A 17,652-nucleotide genomic window follows, 5' to 3' on the forward strand; every position below is an offset into this window, starting at 1 on the left:
GTGGCTGTGAAGACACCCCCCCCCCTTCTCCTGCATTTGAGGCCAGATGAGCTTGTACATAAGCACCTGGGTTGAAGGAGGCCACAGCTGCTGGGGAAGTCCTTTGCTTGCTGCATTGGGCAATCACATACATACATACATACATACATACATACATATGTATGCCACCTTTCCACAGTTCAAACCATGCTGAAGGCAGCTTACAACCAGAATATATATATATAAATGTGTGTGTGTGTGTGTGTGTGTGTGTGTGTGTGTGTGTGTATTTGCAACGTAACAAAAGTAGTCATCAACAATAAACAAAATATCAAAAAATACACAACCAAGCTGGACAATTTCTACATAAATCACAAGATCTAAAATGAAGATAGAAAAAACAACGGCAACAGCAACAGGGAGCAGGTCCTATTATTCTTACTAAGTTTGTATACCACCCTTCACCCCAGGATCACAGCACTGTTCACAACATAAAAATACAAAATGAGAACACAAAATATATAATATAGCCAACCAATAACACCCCCCCACACACACAGTCTTGGTTGGTATGGCAATATTGCTCCTTGTGCTTCCCAACCCTGAGTGCCGCTGCCTGTTACCAAGAGCGGAAGGGGCAGATCACAGGGAGCAGGACAGGGCAGCTGAACCAAGTCAACGCTCTTGCCTCCGTACCAGCTCCGTGTTGAGCTTCCTGCTGCTCACACTTCCCCCTCTGCCTCTCAATAACCAGCAGCGATGCTCGGCGTGGGGCAGCCCGTCGAGCAACGATGCGGTCCCCCACCGAATGCTACTGCATGATGTATGAGGAGCTGTGTTTGGGGAGATGTGCATAGCTGCTTCAGTCCAGCTTGCATTATGACGTGCTTCTGATGGGGAAGAGTGAATCTGCCTCCTTCATAGTCTCTCTGTTTCCATTTTTCAGACCTTAAATTCAGTTCTCCCAGTTTATGGGGGTTTTTAAAAAGAGAGAAAAGTTCTCATGAAAATTCATCAGGATTTTTGTGCAAATTTCTCCTAATATACACATTTCTTTTGCACAGTTTTCCCTAACATGCACAATTTTACAAATGCATGTTATTGGTTATTTCCACTAATACATGCAGAAATGCACATTTTTCCCAATAATGTGTATTTTTGTACACATCATTTTGCTACAAAAATGCATTGCAAAATCCAGAGACGGGCAAATTTTGAAGGATTAGAGCTGTGTTTCAGTTTGTGCATTGTTTTAGAAAGTGTGAATTAGGTAGGTTCACCTTTAAATGCAAACTGAATCACTTTTCTACCACTTTCCTAGCGTCTACGCCATACACTTGTTGGGCAGAGACTGAACCTTGCCCCCCTTTTTTCTAGTTTATATTTTATTTTCCTGTTCTCATCACATTTCATGAGTCCTCCCTAGAGGTTCTCCTTTTACTGATTTTCAGTAACCTGAAAAGGATAAGCTGTGCAAAGGAGGAAATGTTTTCTGGTCCCTGCCTACCCCTCAGACAATTATTTGGGCAAACATTCATGACTTATGACTCTTTAATGCAGCCCTTTCTCTTTGTGACAACATAGTGCCAGGTGGCACTTCCTCCTTAGTACATGGGAAACGTTGGCCTAGAATCTCTTCCATCTTCTTCCAAGTTCAGTCGGGTATGCCACCAACAAAAGCTCTCAGTGGAACTCAAAAGGTCTACTAATTCCTCTTACTGTATGGCCCATGGGTACAAAAAGAGCAGAATTCTTAGTTTTCAGATACCTGGAATTATCAAGATGGGCTAGCAGAAAGTGGGGGTTTTTTAAAGAAGGGAAACAGCTGAGCTATTGCGTGAGAACATGATGCCCCAAACAGTGTTAGAAACTGAGGTACGAAAGCTACCGTGTTTCTCACATTTTAAGACGTGCCTATAAAGTAAGCCATGGCACGATTTTCATGCTTTGAAAAAATATAAGACATACCCCGAAAATAAGCCGTATTGCTACCGTAAGTGCAGTTCTGGGGGGCCTTGCCAAGATATACAGCAGCGCGCGCCAGCGGGACCCAGCAATGTCCGCAGCGCGCGCCGTGTGGAGCCCCGAGCCAGCGGGACCCAGCTGAAGCGCCGACAAAGCGCCCGGCAGCGCCACACAGAGCGCCCTGGGCCACAGGAGGAGGAGGAGGATTCAAAGTGCTACAGAGCACTGCTGGGTCCTGCTGGCTCGGGGTGCTCCGCGTGGCGCTGCTGGGCGCTTTGTCGGTGCTTCAGCGGGGCGCGCTGCTGGGTCCCGCTGGCTCGGGACTCCACGCGGTGCGTGCTGCGGGCCCTGCTGAAGCGCCAACAATGCGCCCAGCAGTGCCATGCGGAGCACCCCGAGCCAGCGGGACCCAGCAGTGCTCTGTAGCACTTTGAATCCTCCTCCTCCTGTGGCTTGGGGCGCTCTGCGCGGCGCTGCCGGGCGCTTTGTCACAGAGCGCCTCGAGCCGCAGCAGGAGTGGGTGAGGGTAACGGAAGTGGTGTGTCTGCCGCGCGCCTTTCCTCTATGGTCTCTATGGGTGCCGCGGAGGGAACCTCCTGGTGGAATTGCGCTCGCCCTGGCTTTGCATGGAGCGCTGCCGAGGGGGCAAAGCCTAGGACGCCCCGGGAGGGAGCAGGAGGCGGTGGCGCCTGTGGCGGAGACAGGAACGGGACGGCGGAGAGGCCAAGAGCCACGGTGCTCCTCCTGCGGCTCAGGGCGCTCTGCTGCCGGGAGCTTTGTCGGCGCTTCAGTGGGTCCCGCTGGCTCGGGACTCCATGCGGCGCGCGCTGCTGGGCGCTTTGTCGGCACTTGAGCAGCAGCAGCAACTTACTGGTTACTAAAAAAAAATAAAAAGAAGAAACCCCCCGAAAATAAGCCATAGGCTTATTTTCTTGAGTAAAATAAATATAAGACATGTCTTAAAATGTGAGAAACACGGTAGGAGCTACATGACACCTTAAACCTAGGTTATGGGCACAACAACGGAATGTCTAGGCTTGCTTTCTTATAACAAGAATACAAAGCTGAAAACGAATGAACGGCAGCTAAAATATGTTCATTTTTTCACATGGTCTTGTCCTTCCCCTGCCCACCCCCCTAATATTCTTAAGAGGGTCTCTTCTCCAGTCTTCAGAGAGTAGCTGGAATTGCGGAGGCAGAAAAAGGTCCTCCTTTCCTTCCTCTCTTAGAATCAGTACTGTTTGTGCTAATGAATTTCCCTGTTGCAAAACACACCTACATATCGGGGACAGTGCAGAGGAGGAATGGTGGAGACCGCCTCTGCATCGTGACCCTTCCAGGGAGGAGGAAGAGAAAGACAGTATAGGTTTACAACAGTGGTTTGCGGGAGGTCACAGTTCAGAGGCAGATGAAGGGGATAGTTGGGAAATAATGGGGGAGGAGGAGGAGGAGGAGACAGAGCCGGAGCAGCAGCTGGCTGACACGTTGTCACTAGAAAGCATTCCAGACCCACCATATCCCAGAACCCGGCAAGCCTTAAAAGTAGGAGAGCAAAGAGCTCAAAGACAGAGGGCACGTAGCAGCACCCATAGAAGAGGTGATGATGTCGACGAATGAGGAAGTGGGAGAGACAGGGTGGAGATTCACTCGGGACAATGCCATTACCCAAGAGGCTGTGTTCTATAGCCATTCTTTGTAATGTCTGAAATAAAAAAAGGACTGTAAGAAACTTTTCCTTGTCTTTATAGTTTCCTGGGCAACCAGCCAGGAGCTGCTGTCAGCACTCTGACACTGGAACAATGGAAGTTTCAAACACTGCCCCCAAAACACACAAGATCGTGGCAACTAGAAACACACAGGTCACATGACTTGCACAGGAGACCACCCAGAAGACGCGCATCCTGGTTTTGTGCTGGGGCATCAACATTTCCAAAAGTAGGGGGTCCATGGCTTGGCTTTTGAAAAGCGGGGTCCACAGTTCTTAGCTGGGTACCACTGCTCTAAGCCCCAGACAGCTCAAATGTTTCTTCATAGGAGAGTTCCTCCATTCCCTTGAAAGGCCCATCGCGGTGGCCCTTCCCTCAACCTTTTCAAACTCTCTACAATATCCTTTTTTAGGTGAGGCCACCAGAACTGTACACAGTACTCCAAACACAGCCACGCCTGCAGAGCAGCATTATAATGCTGGCTGTTTCATTTTCAGTTCCTTTCCTAACGATCCCTAGCACGGAGCATGCCTTTTTGACGACCGCCACACACTGGGTCAACATCTTCCTCGAGCTACATCTATTATGACCCCAAGATCTCACTTCGGGTCCCTCGCCTCCAGTTCAGACCCCATGAGCCTTCCGCAGTTCTTGCGTTCCGGTGCAACCCCCTGACCTAAAAGCAAATGAGTGCAGTTGCAGCAGTTAGCCTGATTAGGTTTGCAGTGGTTCCGAGCAGAATCTCAGGTGGTGATAAATGCTCTAATGACCTCTGCGGAGAGCTGCAAGACTTGGGAGGGTGGCCGGGGGGGGGGGGTGTTGTCTCCCGGGAAACCAGGGATAGAATGTTCTAACACGGAGTGCTGTGCGGAATAGAGTTTTCTCCTGATTAAAACCTTCAGGTTTCCTACAGGGGAGTGAAAGCTTTCTAATGAAGGATTGAACTGGATTTGGGCTGTGCCACAGTGAAAAGCTCTTTGTTTGCCGTTGAAAAGCTTGAAGGACTCAACGGTTTGGCTCCTGACACACACTTAAGGCCACCTGGAAACGCTAATCTATGCACACATTTCTTTGCGACAAAACATTCCTCTACGTCATTTTTTTCCTTCCCCACTGGCTCTTCATTAAAACCTTGAAGAGGTTCATATCGCTGAAGTTTGTAGCTGCTGCTGCTAAGGATAGGTAATGGGGGAGTTTGCAAAGGAGCAACTTTTAAGTGTTTGTTCTGCTAAGATTCTTAGCTTGAGAACTCTTGCCACTTCAGCTCAGTGGTTCTGGAGCCCAGAGTCGGTACGTTTGCCTCTGTGGCGTGAGAAGGTTTCAGCCCACATCCCGATCCTCAGTTGTCTCGGGAAACCTCCACAAAAGCATGTGGGATTATTACTTGTACAACACACAGTTCATTTGCTCAAGTGGTACAGATCAGTCAACTGAACTTTTTAGTTGATAAATCGGCGGTGGCTGGTTTTAATTGGTCAGAGGTTAGGGCAAATTGTAATACGAAAATGAAAATATTAAAAGACTTAATATGTTTTCTTACAGCATTTCTTTATTCATGTCATAAAAGTTATATGCCGCTTGACTATAATAAAACCTTAAAGTGGTTTGTAAAAAAGAATGGAACAGTAGAAAAAAGTTTTTTAAAAAACAAACCAGTGTAAAACAGCTATTTAAAACATTCAAAAAGAAACACCCAAAACCAATAAGCTGAAAACGAGATTAAAACATGTGTCAGCGCTATACGTGTCTAGATAGGCTTGCCTAAACAAAACAGTGTTCATCAGGTGCCGAACAGAAACAGTGAATTGTCACTAAGCAGGGAGTTCCAAAGTATGGGGAAATGAGCAGTAGTTTTTGATAATTAAATCATAATCTATGTCTTCAATACAGCCTCTGCTAGCCTGGCGCCCTGCAGGTGTTTTGGACTATATCTCCTGTCAGGGGGGCTCCTTACAGGGAGCCCCCCCCCCCAGTCATCCTGACATGCACTTTGTCCAGCGATAGCGTCAGCAGCGGGTCAGCAGGGAGTGGTATGGAGGGAGGGCTCCAAGATGCTGCTGAGCCCTTGCACCGATTCAGACGGCCAGTAGAGGAAGGAAGGCTCAGTGACACAGCAGAGTCACAGCAATGTCCCAGCCAACAAGGGGAGATGGGACGCAGTCCCTTACGGCACCCGATTTGAGGCGCGCGCAGATGTAGGGCGAAGGGGAGGTGTTTTGGGGTCCCCAAGCTCTTATGTTGGACCAGAAACCGGAAGGCGGTATTGCCGGATTCTGGGAGCGACTAAGCAGTCATGTTTTCTGATGTCTCTGCACTGTAAATAGTGTGCACAATAAAACTCTCAAAGACAGAGTGGACTGGAGTGTCTTTACTCGGGAGTAGCCGCAATAATCCCCTGACATCTCCCATCATGGGAATTGTATTCCCAACTTAGCTTGGAGAAGGCTACTTTAGTTCCTATGGTGGGGAGGGTATATGATGATGAGCACATTTTTGTAAATTGGTTCAGGTCACAGCCACACCATGTGCTTAAAGTACTGTCTTGCCACTGGAATAATCACGGACAACCCTGAGAACTGTAGTTTGTTAACGGTGCTGGGAATTGTAGCATGGTGGGTCAGGCACCTTTTACAAACTGCAGTTCCCAGGATTCTCCATGTGGCACAATAGGACTTTAAATGTACAGTGGTGCCTCGCTAGATGAATTTAATTCGTTCCACGGGTCTTTTCTTATAACGAAAAATTCATCTAGCGAATCCCATAGGAATGCATTGAATTTTTTTTGAATTTTTTTTTGCCCACAGGAACGCATTAATTGAATTTCAATGCATTCCTATGGGAAACCGCGATTCGCTAGACAAATTTTTCATAAAACGAATTCGTCTAGTGAGGCAACCTCCGCTAGAAAAAAACCTTTCGTTAAGCGGAAATTTCGTTAAGCAGGGCATTCGTTAAGCGAGGCACCACTGTATGGTGCAAATGTGACCTTGATTGTAAATAAAAAGCGGGGGGGGGGGGGCAGGACAGAGAGAATGAAGAAGCAGAGCCACATCAATAGCTTCCCAGCAGGTGGATCACTGTTGCTTACTGGGAGGGTTAGGCCAGTGGGCAGGTTGATTTTTAAAATAATGTAATCATGCTTTAAATTTATGGTGCAGATAAGGTCTGTGTATGGGACGTGGGTGGCGCTGTGTTTTAAACCACTGTGCTGCTAGGACTTGCCGATTGGAAGGTCGGTGGTTCGAGGCCCCGTGACGGGGCGAGCTCCCGTTGCTCTGTCCCAGCTCCTGCCAACCTAGCAGTTCGAAAGCACACAGTGCAAGTAGAAAAATAGGTACCGCTCCGGCAGGAAGGTAAACTGCATTGCTGTGCGCTGCTCTGGTTTCGCCAGAAGCGGCTTAGTCGTGCTGGCCATATGGCCTGGAAAAATTATCTGTAGAAGCAGACAAACGCCGGCTCCCTTGGCCTGTAAAGCAAGTTGAGCGCCGCAACCCTAGAGTCGTTCATGACTGGACTTAACTGTCAGGGGTCCCTTTACCTTTACCTTGAGGGTCTGTGTATGCCCAGAAACAAGCCCTAATGTGCTTCCAGAGAGGTGTCCATTGTGGGATGGGTGCTCTTGATGCATTCAGATTTATTGCAGGGTCCACACAATGGCACGGGCAAATGCTAAGCTATATTCTACACCCCTACCCTACATTTAATCTGGAGGAAATCCTGTAATATGAGAGAATAAAGAAACAACCTGGTGACAACAACCCATTTGAGATAGTTTAACAATCCATGTGCAATATTAAATCCCCATCTGTGAGCATAGGAACATAGGCTATCTTGTTTAGGTCTATCTAGCTTAGCATTGTCAACACCAGACCAACGCAGAGGAGTGATGGACCTTGTCATTCAGCAACATTAGGAAGGCCAGACCTGGTCTCTGCACCCTTGACTTTCAGCTGGTGGGTCAGGGGAGCAGCTCCGCCGCCCCCCGGCCCATGTTGCTCCCCGACACTGCAGCAAGAATGACGGGGAGTGCATGAAGTCCTGCCTGGATCGGCCTCCTGGCTGCCTGCTTGCTCATTCCACTGGACTATCTGCCCATTTGTTTGCTCAGCTGGGCCGCCTGCTTGCTTAAACTCCAGGCTTCCCTCCCTCTGCTGTGCATGCGAGTGAGTGAGCAAGTGGGCAGGCAGTGGTAATGCCCACTTGCTTTGTGTGCCTGCTAACTTGTGCCACCAGCCTGCCTTCTTCATTCTCCCACTCTGCCCATTGTTGTCACACTGCAGTTCATGCGGCCCCCTGCTGCCAGACATGTGAACTGCAACGTGATGCACGTTCCCACCCTGCATAAATATTATATAGTAAGAAATTAAGAAATGCTTGCTTGGGTTAAAGGTGGGTCCCGAGTCTAAAAAAGTTGAAAACTACTGATTTACTCTGTTTGGCAGCAACTTCCCAGGGTTTCAGACAATGAATTTTCCCCAGCCTTGAATGGAGGTGTTTGGGATTGAGCCTGGGGCACCCTGCATGCAAGCACATCCCATCTGCCACAGAGCCTTCCCCTTCTATTCGTACTCTGCCCACGATTGCAGCTTAAGGCATCATTTTCCCTGTGGTGTTTTGCAGGGAAAAAGAGGAGGAAAATCTACTGCCAAATCACTCAGCACCTACTTGAGAACCATCAGATGTGGAAGAAAGTCGTTGCGGAGGAGGAACGGAAAGCTGGGGCAGAAAAGCAACCCTCCGAAGAGATTGAGGCTATAAAAGAGGAGGAGGAAGAAAAAGGGAAGCCCAGAGGGGAAGAGGAAAGCAAAGCGCCCGAGACAAACCAATGACAAGGATAGGATGCTGAGCAGTATTTCGAGACAAAGATGACTTGCGCACCTGTTCCTTTTTACAAGCCAGCACAACACTTAGACACAACACTGTAGAAAAACGGGGATGATGCACCTACAGCTGTTTAAGTTGTTTCTCTTTACCTTTAGACTCCTCCACTCAAAGAAGCTTTCACACTGCAACACCAACTTTTACAGACTTTCGTATGGGATGGGAATATTAGCTTGGGTTTATCAGCTTCATTTGTTTTGTTTTCGTTTTTTTAATGATGGCATATTATGGTAACTGTGATAATGAAAGAGGAAAGGAGGAGGAGTGATTTATGCTCGCAGTGAAGGGAGTGGCAGTTGCCCTTGTTCTTTTGTCTCCATGATATGGCGCCAGTGATCTTATCCGTGAAATATTGGTTCTGTTCTGCCAGTATAGATATACATGTGGGGGCGGTACGCATAGCATCCCTGAACAAATGGATGTGAGGCTGGCTGTGGCACTAGAGTGTGTTATCTCAGCACATGGGCATAAGGATCCGACCCCAGAATGCCACGAAAGTGGCAACTGCATGGGGTGTAAATTTTGTCTGCAAATGTGACCCCCTTTTCTTTCTCAGCCTCGGGAAGCCTGTGTTAGAAGCACTCTGTCTTTCTTCTTCTTCCGCACAACTCAGAATAATTCAGGCAGGCATAACATAACCCAGGGGCACCTTTGGGCTCTGCAAAGCAAGGGCAGCCAATGGCTGGAGCAATCTTTTCTGCAGCTGGCTGGTTGCTCGTTTCCTAAAAGGGGGATCCATTGGCAAGTTAACACTAGCTGTATTCACACCTGCAGACTGTACAAGTTTACACTGGATCACACGTACGCTTTGTACACGTTGCAAGCAACCGACACCAGTTGCCTGCAGAAGGGAATGCACAACCAACCACTGGCGCTCATCCGTCATGTCCAAAGGTATTCCCAGTCTCGTGAATCAGAAAGCGCTGGGGAGAGATATTTGCATGGCACTCTTCAATGCCTCCTTTGATAATAATCACATGATTTCAGGGGTCTTGTGGACTTATGAAAGAAGAGGCGTATTGGCTCATTCTCAGTTTATTGTCAAGTCAGGACCGGAGATGCTTGGTCACGTCTGATTGTGATATTTTCAGTTAATACTGGAATTTGCGAGGAGGGTCATCAAACTTGGTCCTCTGCAACAGCAGCTTTCAGGTTGTCTGTTTTGGGGGGAATGTGTTCGGCATTGATTAGTTTGCTGCAAATCTTGTGTATATCGTTGGTAGTGAGAAGCAAGCTGTATTTTGGGGGGGAGTTATTCTACCATTACGGATCTTCCCATAAAGCAGTGGAGGGGAACTTGTGGCCTTCCAGATGTTCTTGGACTCCAGTTGCCATCAACGCCAGCCAGAGTAACCAGTGGTCAAGGACGATGGGCATTGTAATCTTTCAACATATGGAGGGACATCGGTCCCCTTCCTAGAAAAAGCCATGGCAGATTTCCAAAGAGCCCCAGAGTTCTCTGAAACACAGTTTGGGAAACTACTGGCGGGTTTAACTCTTGGCAGAAGCGCCTGTGGAAAGCATCTGTGCAAAAGTGGGGGGGGGACTTTTGAGGGTGGGGTTATCTTTATGCTCCTCTTTCAGGACAGGGATTAACCTTGCTTCTGCTTTTCGGTGAAGGTTGTTTCCCATGTAGCCTTTGACGTCCGCTGGAAAAATCCTATGTAGAATCAGTTATAATTTAACTTTTCCTATAAAAGTATGCTTGCAGGGCTACAATAATCTGGCAAATGCATGTATTAGGTTTCAAGGCCCTCTCAAAATACCTTTAAGGAGGCATTGTGATTGGGTGGGTGGGGAGGGTGCAGAACAGGTGTGGAGAACCTTTGGCCCTCCAGATGTTTCAGACCCACACCTCCCAATAACCAAGCTTGCTGCGGCTGATGGGAGTCGCCGTTCAGAAACAGCTGGAGGACTGACAGTTCCTCACACCTGGTGTAGAAAATGATATGAATTTAGGGACTGAATGCACATTGTCAGTGTTTATTTTTCCCCCTGTTCTCACAGCCCCTAATGTCGGTCATGTGGGGTTTTATTTTTAAAAGGAGGCTTCACTCTCAGTCTTTAAAAGCAGCAGGATGAGAGATGTGGAATCACCCAGAATCTTTGAAGTCAAAGGACCTTTGCAGTGCTTAAACTGAAGAGCACAGAGGCCTACCCTTTGTGTGTGAGAGAGAGCAGCCACTGGAAGTGAGGTCAAAGCATGTCACTCTGCAGCAAGGAATTAATTGGTATTTAATAGCTTGCTTAGATCCTCCTTGATCCAACAGAAGGATTTATTTATTTTTACTTTGGAATTCAGTTTTGCTGTTTTGAAAAGCAAACAGAAGATCAGGTCTTCAGCAATATGTTTTCTTTGGTCGCTTAACTGATTATTATTTTTTAATCTCCTTGTCCATGATTTGCTTATCTATATGTAAATATGGAAATGCCTTTTGGGTCTTGTAGATAATAAGGGGGAAGAAGGGTGGGGCATTTTTGTAAAGATAATTTAAGAGGGGGAAAACCTATTTTTTAAAAAATAAAATGTAGCCATTTGCTTGTTCGACAAATAAGATCTTGCATAATTGGTAGTTAGACTTCAGCATCAATCCTCAGAGGCAGCTTTTACCAAGGATAACTGAGTTTCAGTATCAAGAGTCTAGCCATTGATCACTGCCCAGCTTGAGTTTCAGTAGTACGATATGTGGAGAGGGATCTACTTGCATAACTTAAGGTGTGCTCCGAAATTGTGCCAAAGTTAGTGTGCCATTCCTGAGACTAATACCTTAGTTATTGTGCATGATGCTCCAAAGATGTTTATTTACCTGCCTTCTTTTCCCATTCTTGCTTCTCAGTGGCCTCCAGGTACCACATCCTGCAGGATTACGAGCATCAGCTACCATGTGCAAGTTAAACATTTTCCAGGGAAACAAATCTTCAGCATCAGAGTCTAGTCGTTTATTGTCCTTGGCTTCCTTGTGCTAGGAAAAAGGCAAAGGCAAAGGAGAGGGAACTTGATTAGGGGGCTGTTGTCTCTCACACTGTTTAGGCCACATCCTCACCAAATTTATAGCATGGTTATATTGCTTTAACTGTCACAGCTTTGCCCATGGAATCCTGGGAACTTTAGTTTGTTAAGGGTGCTGAGAATCATTGGGGAAAACCAGTTCCCCCTCACAGAGCTACAGTTGCCAGAGAAGAGGAATTGATTGTTGAACCACTTGGGGAATTGTAGCTCTGTGAAGGGGAATATGGACCTCCTACCAGCACCCATAACAAACTTCAGTTCCCAGAAATCTTTGGAGGATACCATTGCTGTTTAATAAAATAGTATAACAGTGCTTTAAGTGAATGGGTGCAGATGTGGCCTTGGTAATGTCCTGCAAGTGGCAAGAGTAGACCAAAAAATAGAGATTGAGGTGAATCACAGAAATGACCATCTCTACACACACACACACACTCACTCACTCACCGTTTTTCCTCCCATGGTTGTCCCCAAATGTAAAAGATAGATGTCAAACACACATGTTGTATAAATGCACTTGTCAAAGAACTGGGATTCGTTCAGTCAGGTCTGGCGCAAGACATCTCAATTCCTGAGGCAAATGGCAAGATGGTGCCCTCCCTCGATTCCATAGGCAGAATCCAACTCAGCTGGTAGTTCGATCTTTCTTAGGCGCCACCTGGTGGCATCCTCCACCAAAACTCAGGTCAGCTGGATAGTTTAGCAGGTACAGCTCTGTTCTCCAATAGCTTGCCACCACTCCTCATCTCTTCCCCCCTCCCACTGCCTCACTTTACCTCACAGTAAGGCTGGCCTCGATGAGTGCCAGCTGAGTGCGCCCTTAACGTCCGGGTTTGTCGATGTGTGATGTGTGAAATTACCCTTGTTTCAAAACTTCAGAATCCCAGGCCTGTGGTATATATGCCAGTGTGATGTAGTGAACACAGGATCAGCCCTTTCTGTGATTTTTCTCAGTGCTTTTCCTTGTCCCTGTTTGGTTAATCTTCGTTGATGGCCTCTTCACCCTTCAAGCCTGAATCTGGCTGTATTTTCAGCTAGCTTGGCGCTTTTGTGGGAGAGGTCGTTTCTCTGCCTGCTTCGTGTCTTCTTGTTCCCACAATTCCTGCATTCAACGAAGCCCCTCTTCCTTTTCAGGAGTGCTTGCATTCTCATATTAGCCTGACTTTTTCCAGCCTCCTCTAGTTCTTTTCATACAACTCAAAATCACCAGGAAGTCTCTGGCTTACGCACCCAAAAGTTTTTGCACAGCACCCTTCCACCACCCTATCTGTAATTCGAGAACCAGATTTCTGGGAAACCCACAAGGCTCCTTTGGAGAGGAACTCCAAAGTCCCTTCATCCACAGCCCCTCTGGCTTGGTGGAAGAGAGTTGGGGAGGGTGATCATTCTGTACTAAAATGCAAGGGTTGCTCTGAGCTGCTGATATTTTACAAAAATAAATAAAATGTTAACCTCACCAAGCATGGGCTAAACGAAATGCTTGTGGCCAAAGGAATATTCCTCTTCGCAGTTTTCTCTGAAGCACAATCAATGACTGCAATCCAAACTCATATCCCAGCAAATTAACCAAAATCCCAGTTTCTGGGTGTGTGCATTTTTTTGTGGGGAGAGCTGTGTGTTTTGCATAACCTTTCTGCGTATCGTGCCCAAACACATTTCTCATGGTGTCCAGAAGCACTTGAATCTATTTTGGTAAACTCACTGGGCCTTTCTTCATCAGCATGATTTCTTTTGCAATAGATGCACAGGTCAACAGTTCGCATCGCTTGCAACCCTGAAATCACAGCTCACAGCTGTCTGTAGCTTCACAGTAATTGTTTTAATGGAGAGACATTCCAAACTCCAGGCCCCTGCCTGCTCCTAAAAACTAGCTCTGCTGGAAAACTCCTGGGAATCCTTAGGTGAGCAAGAAAGAGAATATTTGAAAGGAGGGAGTAACTTTGGAAGCAGGGTAAAATCAGAGATTGTCTTTTGCCAGTGGTGGTCATTAGAAATAGATCTGCTTTTGTTTCCAATGTCCTGTTGGTTTCTGTAGTGTTGGTGTGGCTGTTTCTAACTTAACTCGACAAGCCTTTCTTGCGAGTGCAGTAGCTAACCTAACCTCCGTATAAGCCTAAAGAGTTCCTGAGTGATCAGGATCAGGAATGAAGAGCATTTTTCAACCCAAACTGATGAGAAGAACGCAACAGTGATGAAGGCAAAAATAGGCATAGTTATATAATAAGATCCCTGCAGGATCAGGTTCAGAGACCAACCAGTAGTAGCCATTGATAGCCTCGCCCGCCCCTAAATTTATATCACAGTAGCTGAGTGGGGATTTGAACCCTGGTCTCAGTCCCAAACCCTTAACTGCTACACCACACATAAAGTGTCATGGCGTGGCATGGTTGCAGCTCCCACACAGCCCGGATTTTTTTGTTCCTTGGTTTGGCGGATTGCTCTTAAAGTATCCATTTCAGGATAAGGACTAATCCCTTGGAAAATATTGTTATGACACACTTACGGGATTTTTGGTTTCGGTTTTGTTTGTCTGAATATAAGTGGCTTTATCAAATGCCAACTAAGTTTTGCCCTTCATTGACAATGCTCCAGTGGAGAGATTCCGTATATGGTGTCGCTAAGAATTGGACACCAAAGAGCTGTGCCATTTTCTGGCTTCTTGAAAACTTGGGTGTCCCCCAGCTGGCAAGCACTCAGATGGTTTAACAGGCAACACGGGAAGAGATCATGTAATTCCAGGGCAGTGAATGGGTGTCAAAATCATTCCCGCCTCACTCAAACTCTTAGGTCTGCCTTTGAAACTCTCAGCCAAGATCCAAATCTGCACTATGCACTGAATTTGGGACTGGCTTAGTTACAAATTAGGAAGTAAGCCCTTCAAGACAGTCTAAAAATCCAGCATGCTTTGTTTAGGTCACTAAAGATGCAGTGGACATTGTTACAGGATAATTTGGACTGAGATGGAAGGAACCATCCAGGCAATGAAACTCTTGTTACAGGAAATGCTAATGCTGGGTTCATACCATCATGCATGTCGATGGAAGTTATGAACAGCAGAGTGATCAGGCAGGTGCTAGGGAGCAGTGATCACAGCATTCTGGCTGTTCCTCGTAAGCCTCCCCAATCTGCTCCCCTCTGAGGAGGACAGGCCAAACGGCCTGTTCTGGACCCCCTCTGCTAATTTACAGTACTCTAGTGCCTCGAGTATGGTGGCTGGCATCCTCTGACCAGCATCGAAGCAATATTCGTCTGCCAGTCCAGTCAGCTTCTGAAAGTGGAATGGAGAGCAGGGTGCCATCTTGACCTTCACCTCAAACAGTAAAATGTCTTGAAAAGTAAATTGAAACAAATGGAGAAGTCCTTGCAGGCGAGTTCCATACACACCTTGGAGCTCCTCCAGCACCTGCAATCAGATTATAATTGGATTAGAGCAACTGAGTGCCAAGCATTTGCATTATCTGAACCTCTGGTTAACCAGACCCAGTGGCTCAAATGTCGTTATTCCTGATATCGCCTGATCCTATTTTACTGGATAGTCCTATTAAGAGAGGTAGGGTTGCCAGACTCAATAGAGGACAGGACGTCTGTGCCTTTAATTGCCCTGCTCTCTTTTGAGTCTGGAAACCTTGAAAAGAAACCAACAGACCCTTTGTTTAATTTCCAAGCAAAGGGTCTGCTGGTTTCTCTTTAAGGTTTCCAGACTCAAAAGAGAGCAGGGCAATTAAAGGCACAGAAGTCCTGTCCTCTATTGAGTCTGGCAACCATAAAGAGAGGAGGCGGTGTGTGGAAGGCCAAAGTTCCTGCCTACCCACAGAAGGGATCTGCTAGACCTCATATCTCTGGCAACTGGAAGACCCAGATGCTACTCCTCCTCAGGGGGTCAGCTTTGGCCCACAGGCTCCTCAACTGCCAATTCCTGGCCCACCATTTTTTCCCCAGGCATGCCTTTTCATATGTGTGATCCCATTTGCCTGCACTAGTTTTGGTGTGTGGCATCCACACCAGGTGATGCTTAACCGTTTGTTTCCCAGATGCAAGCACATAGCCTCACATCATTTGCATAATCACACATCCTCACGTTTGAAATACGTTCTGCAACTATGTCCAGCTTCGATACGACTAATCCTTTGAGGTTAAAAATGGTGCCCCAGGCAACCCTTTGAAAGATGATTATGTAATTGACTGTCACAAGACTTGAAGCAGATTCCTTTGTTAGTGCAAAATTCACATTGGAACAAATGGGTGTGTACACACTCTCTTTCCTGTAAAGCATTGCACGCCCAATTTTCCCCCCAGCGAATCATTTTGCTTCCGAACACTCAAGGCATGGAGCGCCTCTCTAAGGTGTATCTGTTGATGACACGGGCTATGTTTTCGAATCAAGCTGAGCTTTCGGCAGATCGTGGCGGTCCTTGTTTATTACATGTTAAAGAATGCATTCTCAATGTTCCATTAGATGGGTTTACACTTTTCTTTTTTAAAAGAGTCCATTTGCAGAGTTTACGGGCGCTAAAATCTTGCAGGTTTTCCTCTAAAGCAATATCTTAAGCTATCCGCTTTTTTAAAAAAAGAAAAAGAAGAAATCTACGAAAACGTAAGGGCATGATCCAGCCGCAGTTCAGCACTTCCAATGCTTGATATTGAAGGTAGTGGCCACCCTCACTCTCTGCCTCTCCTGCATGCCATCAAAGCCTGGTTGCTATTTCTCTCAGAAACTCTTATTTCATAAGGTCTTGGAGCATGTGAATGAAGCTCAGGGGTAGCGAAGGTGCCAGATGTGTCATTTCAGCCCTCTCTGTCCAGCACCCCATGCCATGCCCCTCTCTGGTCCTGATTCCCCCCCCCCTTGAGAGTTTCTGCCAAGTGGGAATGTCTCCTTGACCTCTGACTGTGCCTCTTCCATACCTGCACAACGGTAAAATTTGCATGCGCTGCTCCTCCCACTCTTCTCTCTGGCTCCGCCCACTGCCGGCATGCGACACACAGCGTTCCTCCTTGAGGCTGCAATTCTATGCAGATGAACCTGGGAGCCAGTCCTGTTGAGATCAGTGAGTGGGACTGGGCTGCAGATTTCTCATTGAAATTAGGACTAAGTGCCTCACTTTTGGCTGACTCGTGCCCGAAGAGAACTGCCAACCAAAATAGGAAGCTGGGGGACGGGGACGGGACGTGTCATCAGTATTGGTCCATTTTAAACACGGTGTTCTTTTCACTAAGTACTACATTCATTAATTTATATTTATATATTGTCAATATTGTTGTAATAACCAAGCCTCCTCTTTTTGTTTTGAACACTTCAAGAACAAGGCCTTGTATTTTTTTTGTGTGAGTGCGATTTTCTTTTCTTCTCTTTTTTTTTTAAAAAAAAGATGATGCTCTTTCACGGACCGACGGAAATCTTTTTTCTCCTTTCACTGATAACCTTGCACTTAAGACATGTAGCAATACTTAATATATTCCCTTCACAAGTATTTGTTAAGTGATTTTTAGTTAATGGCTGATAAATGTTTTTGTACAAAATAGATTCTGTACAGGGATTTAAACAAACAACAAAAAAACAAAGAGAGAAATCTTTTAGATAAACATTATTTATTTTTACTGTTTTTTGTAAGTTAGACACTATAATGATGCTCCTCTTTTTTGCCAGAATTACTGGAAGTGCCTCTTGGTATAAATGTATAATAGTAAATATGTATTCAGAATTATTAGAGATAAACCTGTCACACAAAAAAATGAACAATGTGGATGTTGCAATGTGAAGAAAACAAATATAATTCTGTGGTATCATATTGGTTTGCTGTTCTTTCTTTCTTTCCTTAGAAGGCTGGTTCTCTGACGCTACTTTCTGTAGGAAAAAAAATAACGGCTACAAATGCCGCTAGGATAATGGTGATAATACAGCATTTGTATAGCACTTCAATGACAGTGCCTTATTTTGATCCTTACAAAGTTCATTCTGCACCATAGGAACATGTCACGTCCCAGATCAAGTGACCAAATTCCATCTTGTAAATTCATTCTTGTATGTTCTCCATTTTGTGGCTCAGCCCCTCCATCTCTTTCTTACTCCTTGGATAAAAGGACCACATCCCACTCCCCCCCCCCACTTTGATC

The 17,652-nt window shown here is 46.3% G+C and overlaps 1 protein-coding gene across 4 annotated transcripts in view; it reads left to right on the top strand.

Annotated features, from left to right (window-relative positions):
• The window catches only part of PDE3A (phosphodiesterase 3A), a 275,569-nt gene extending 258,244 nt beyond the window's left edge, over nucleotides 1-17,325 (top strand). For all 4 annotated transcript variants that reach the window (XM_035127082.2, XM_035127086.2, XM_035127085.2 and 1 more), the window contains exon 16: nucleotides 8,271-17,325. In XM_035127082.2, the coding sequence (XP_034982973.2) occupies nucleotides 8,271-8,479 (209 nt within the window). In that variant the 3' untranslated portion in view covers nucleotides 8,480-17,325. The remainder of the gene's footprint in view (nucleotides 1-8,270) is intronic.
• Nucleotides 17,326-17,652: the final 327 nt, after the last annotated feature.

This window comes from Zootoca vivipara, chromosome 10 (genome assembly GCF_963506605.1).
Source record: "Zootoca vivipara chromosome 10, rZooViv1.1, whole genome shotgun sequence".
NCBI lineage: Eukaryota > Metazoa > Chordata > Lepidosauria > Squamata > Lacertidae > Zootoca > Zootoca vivipara.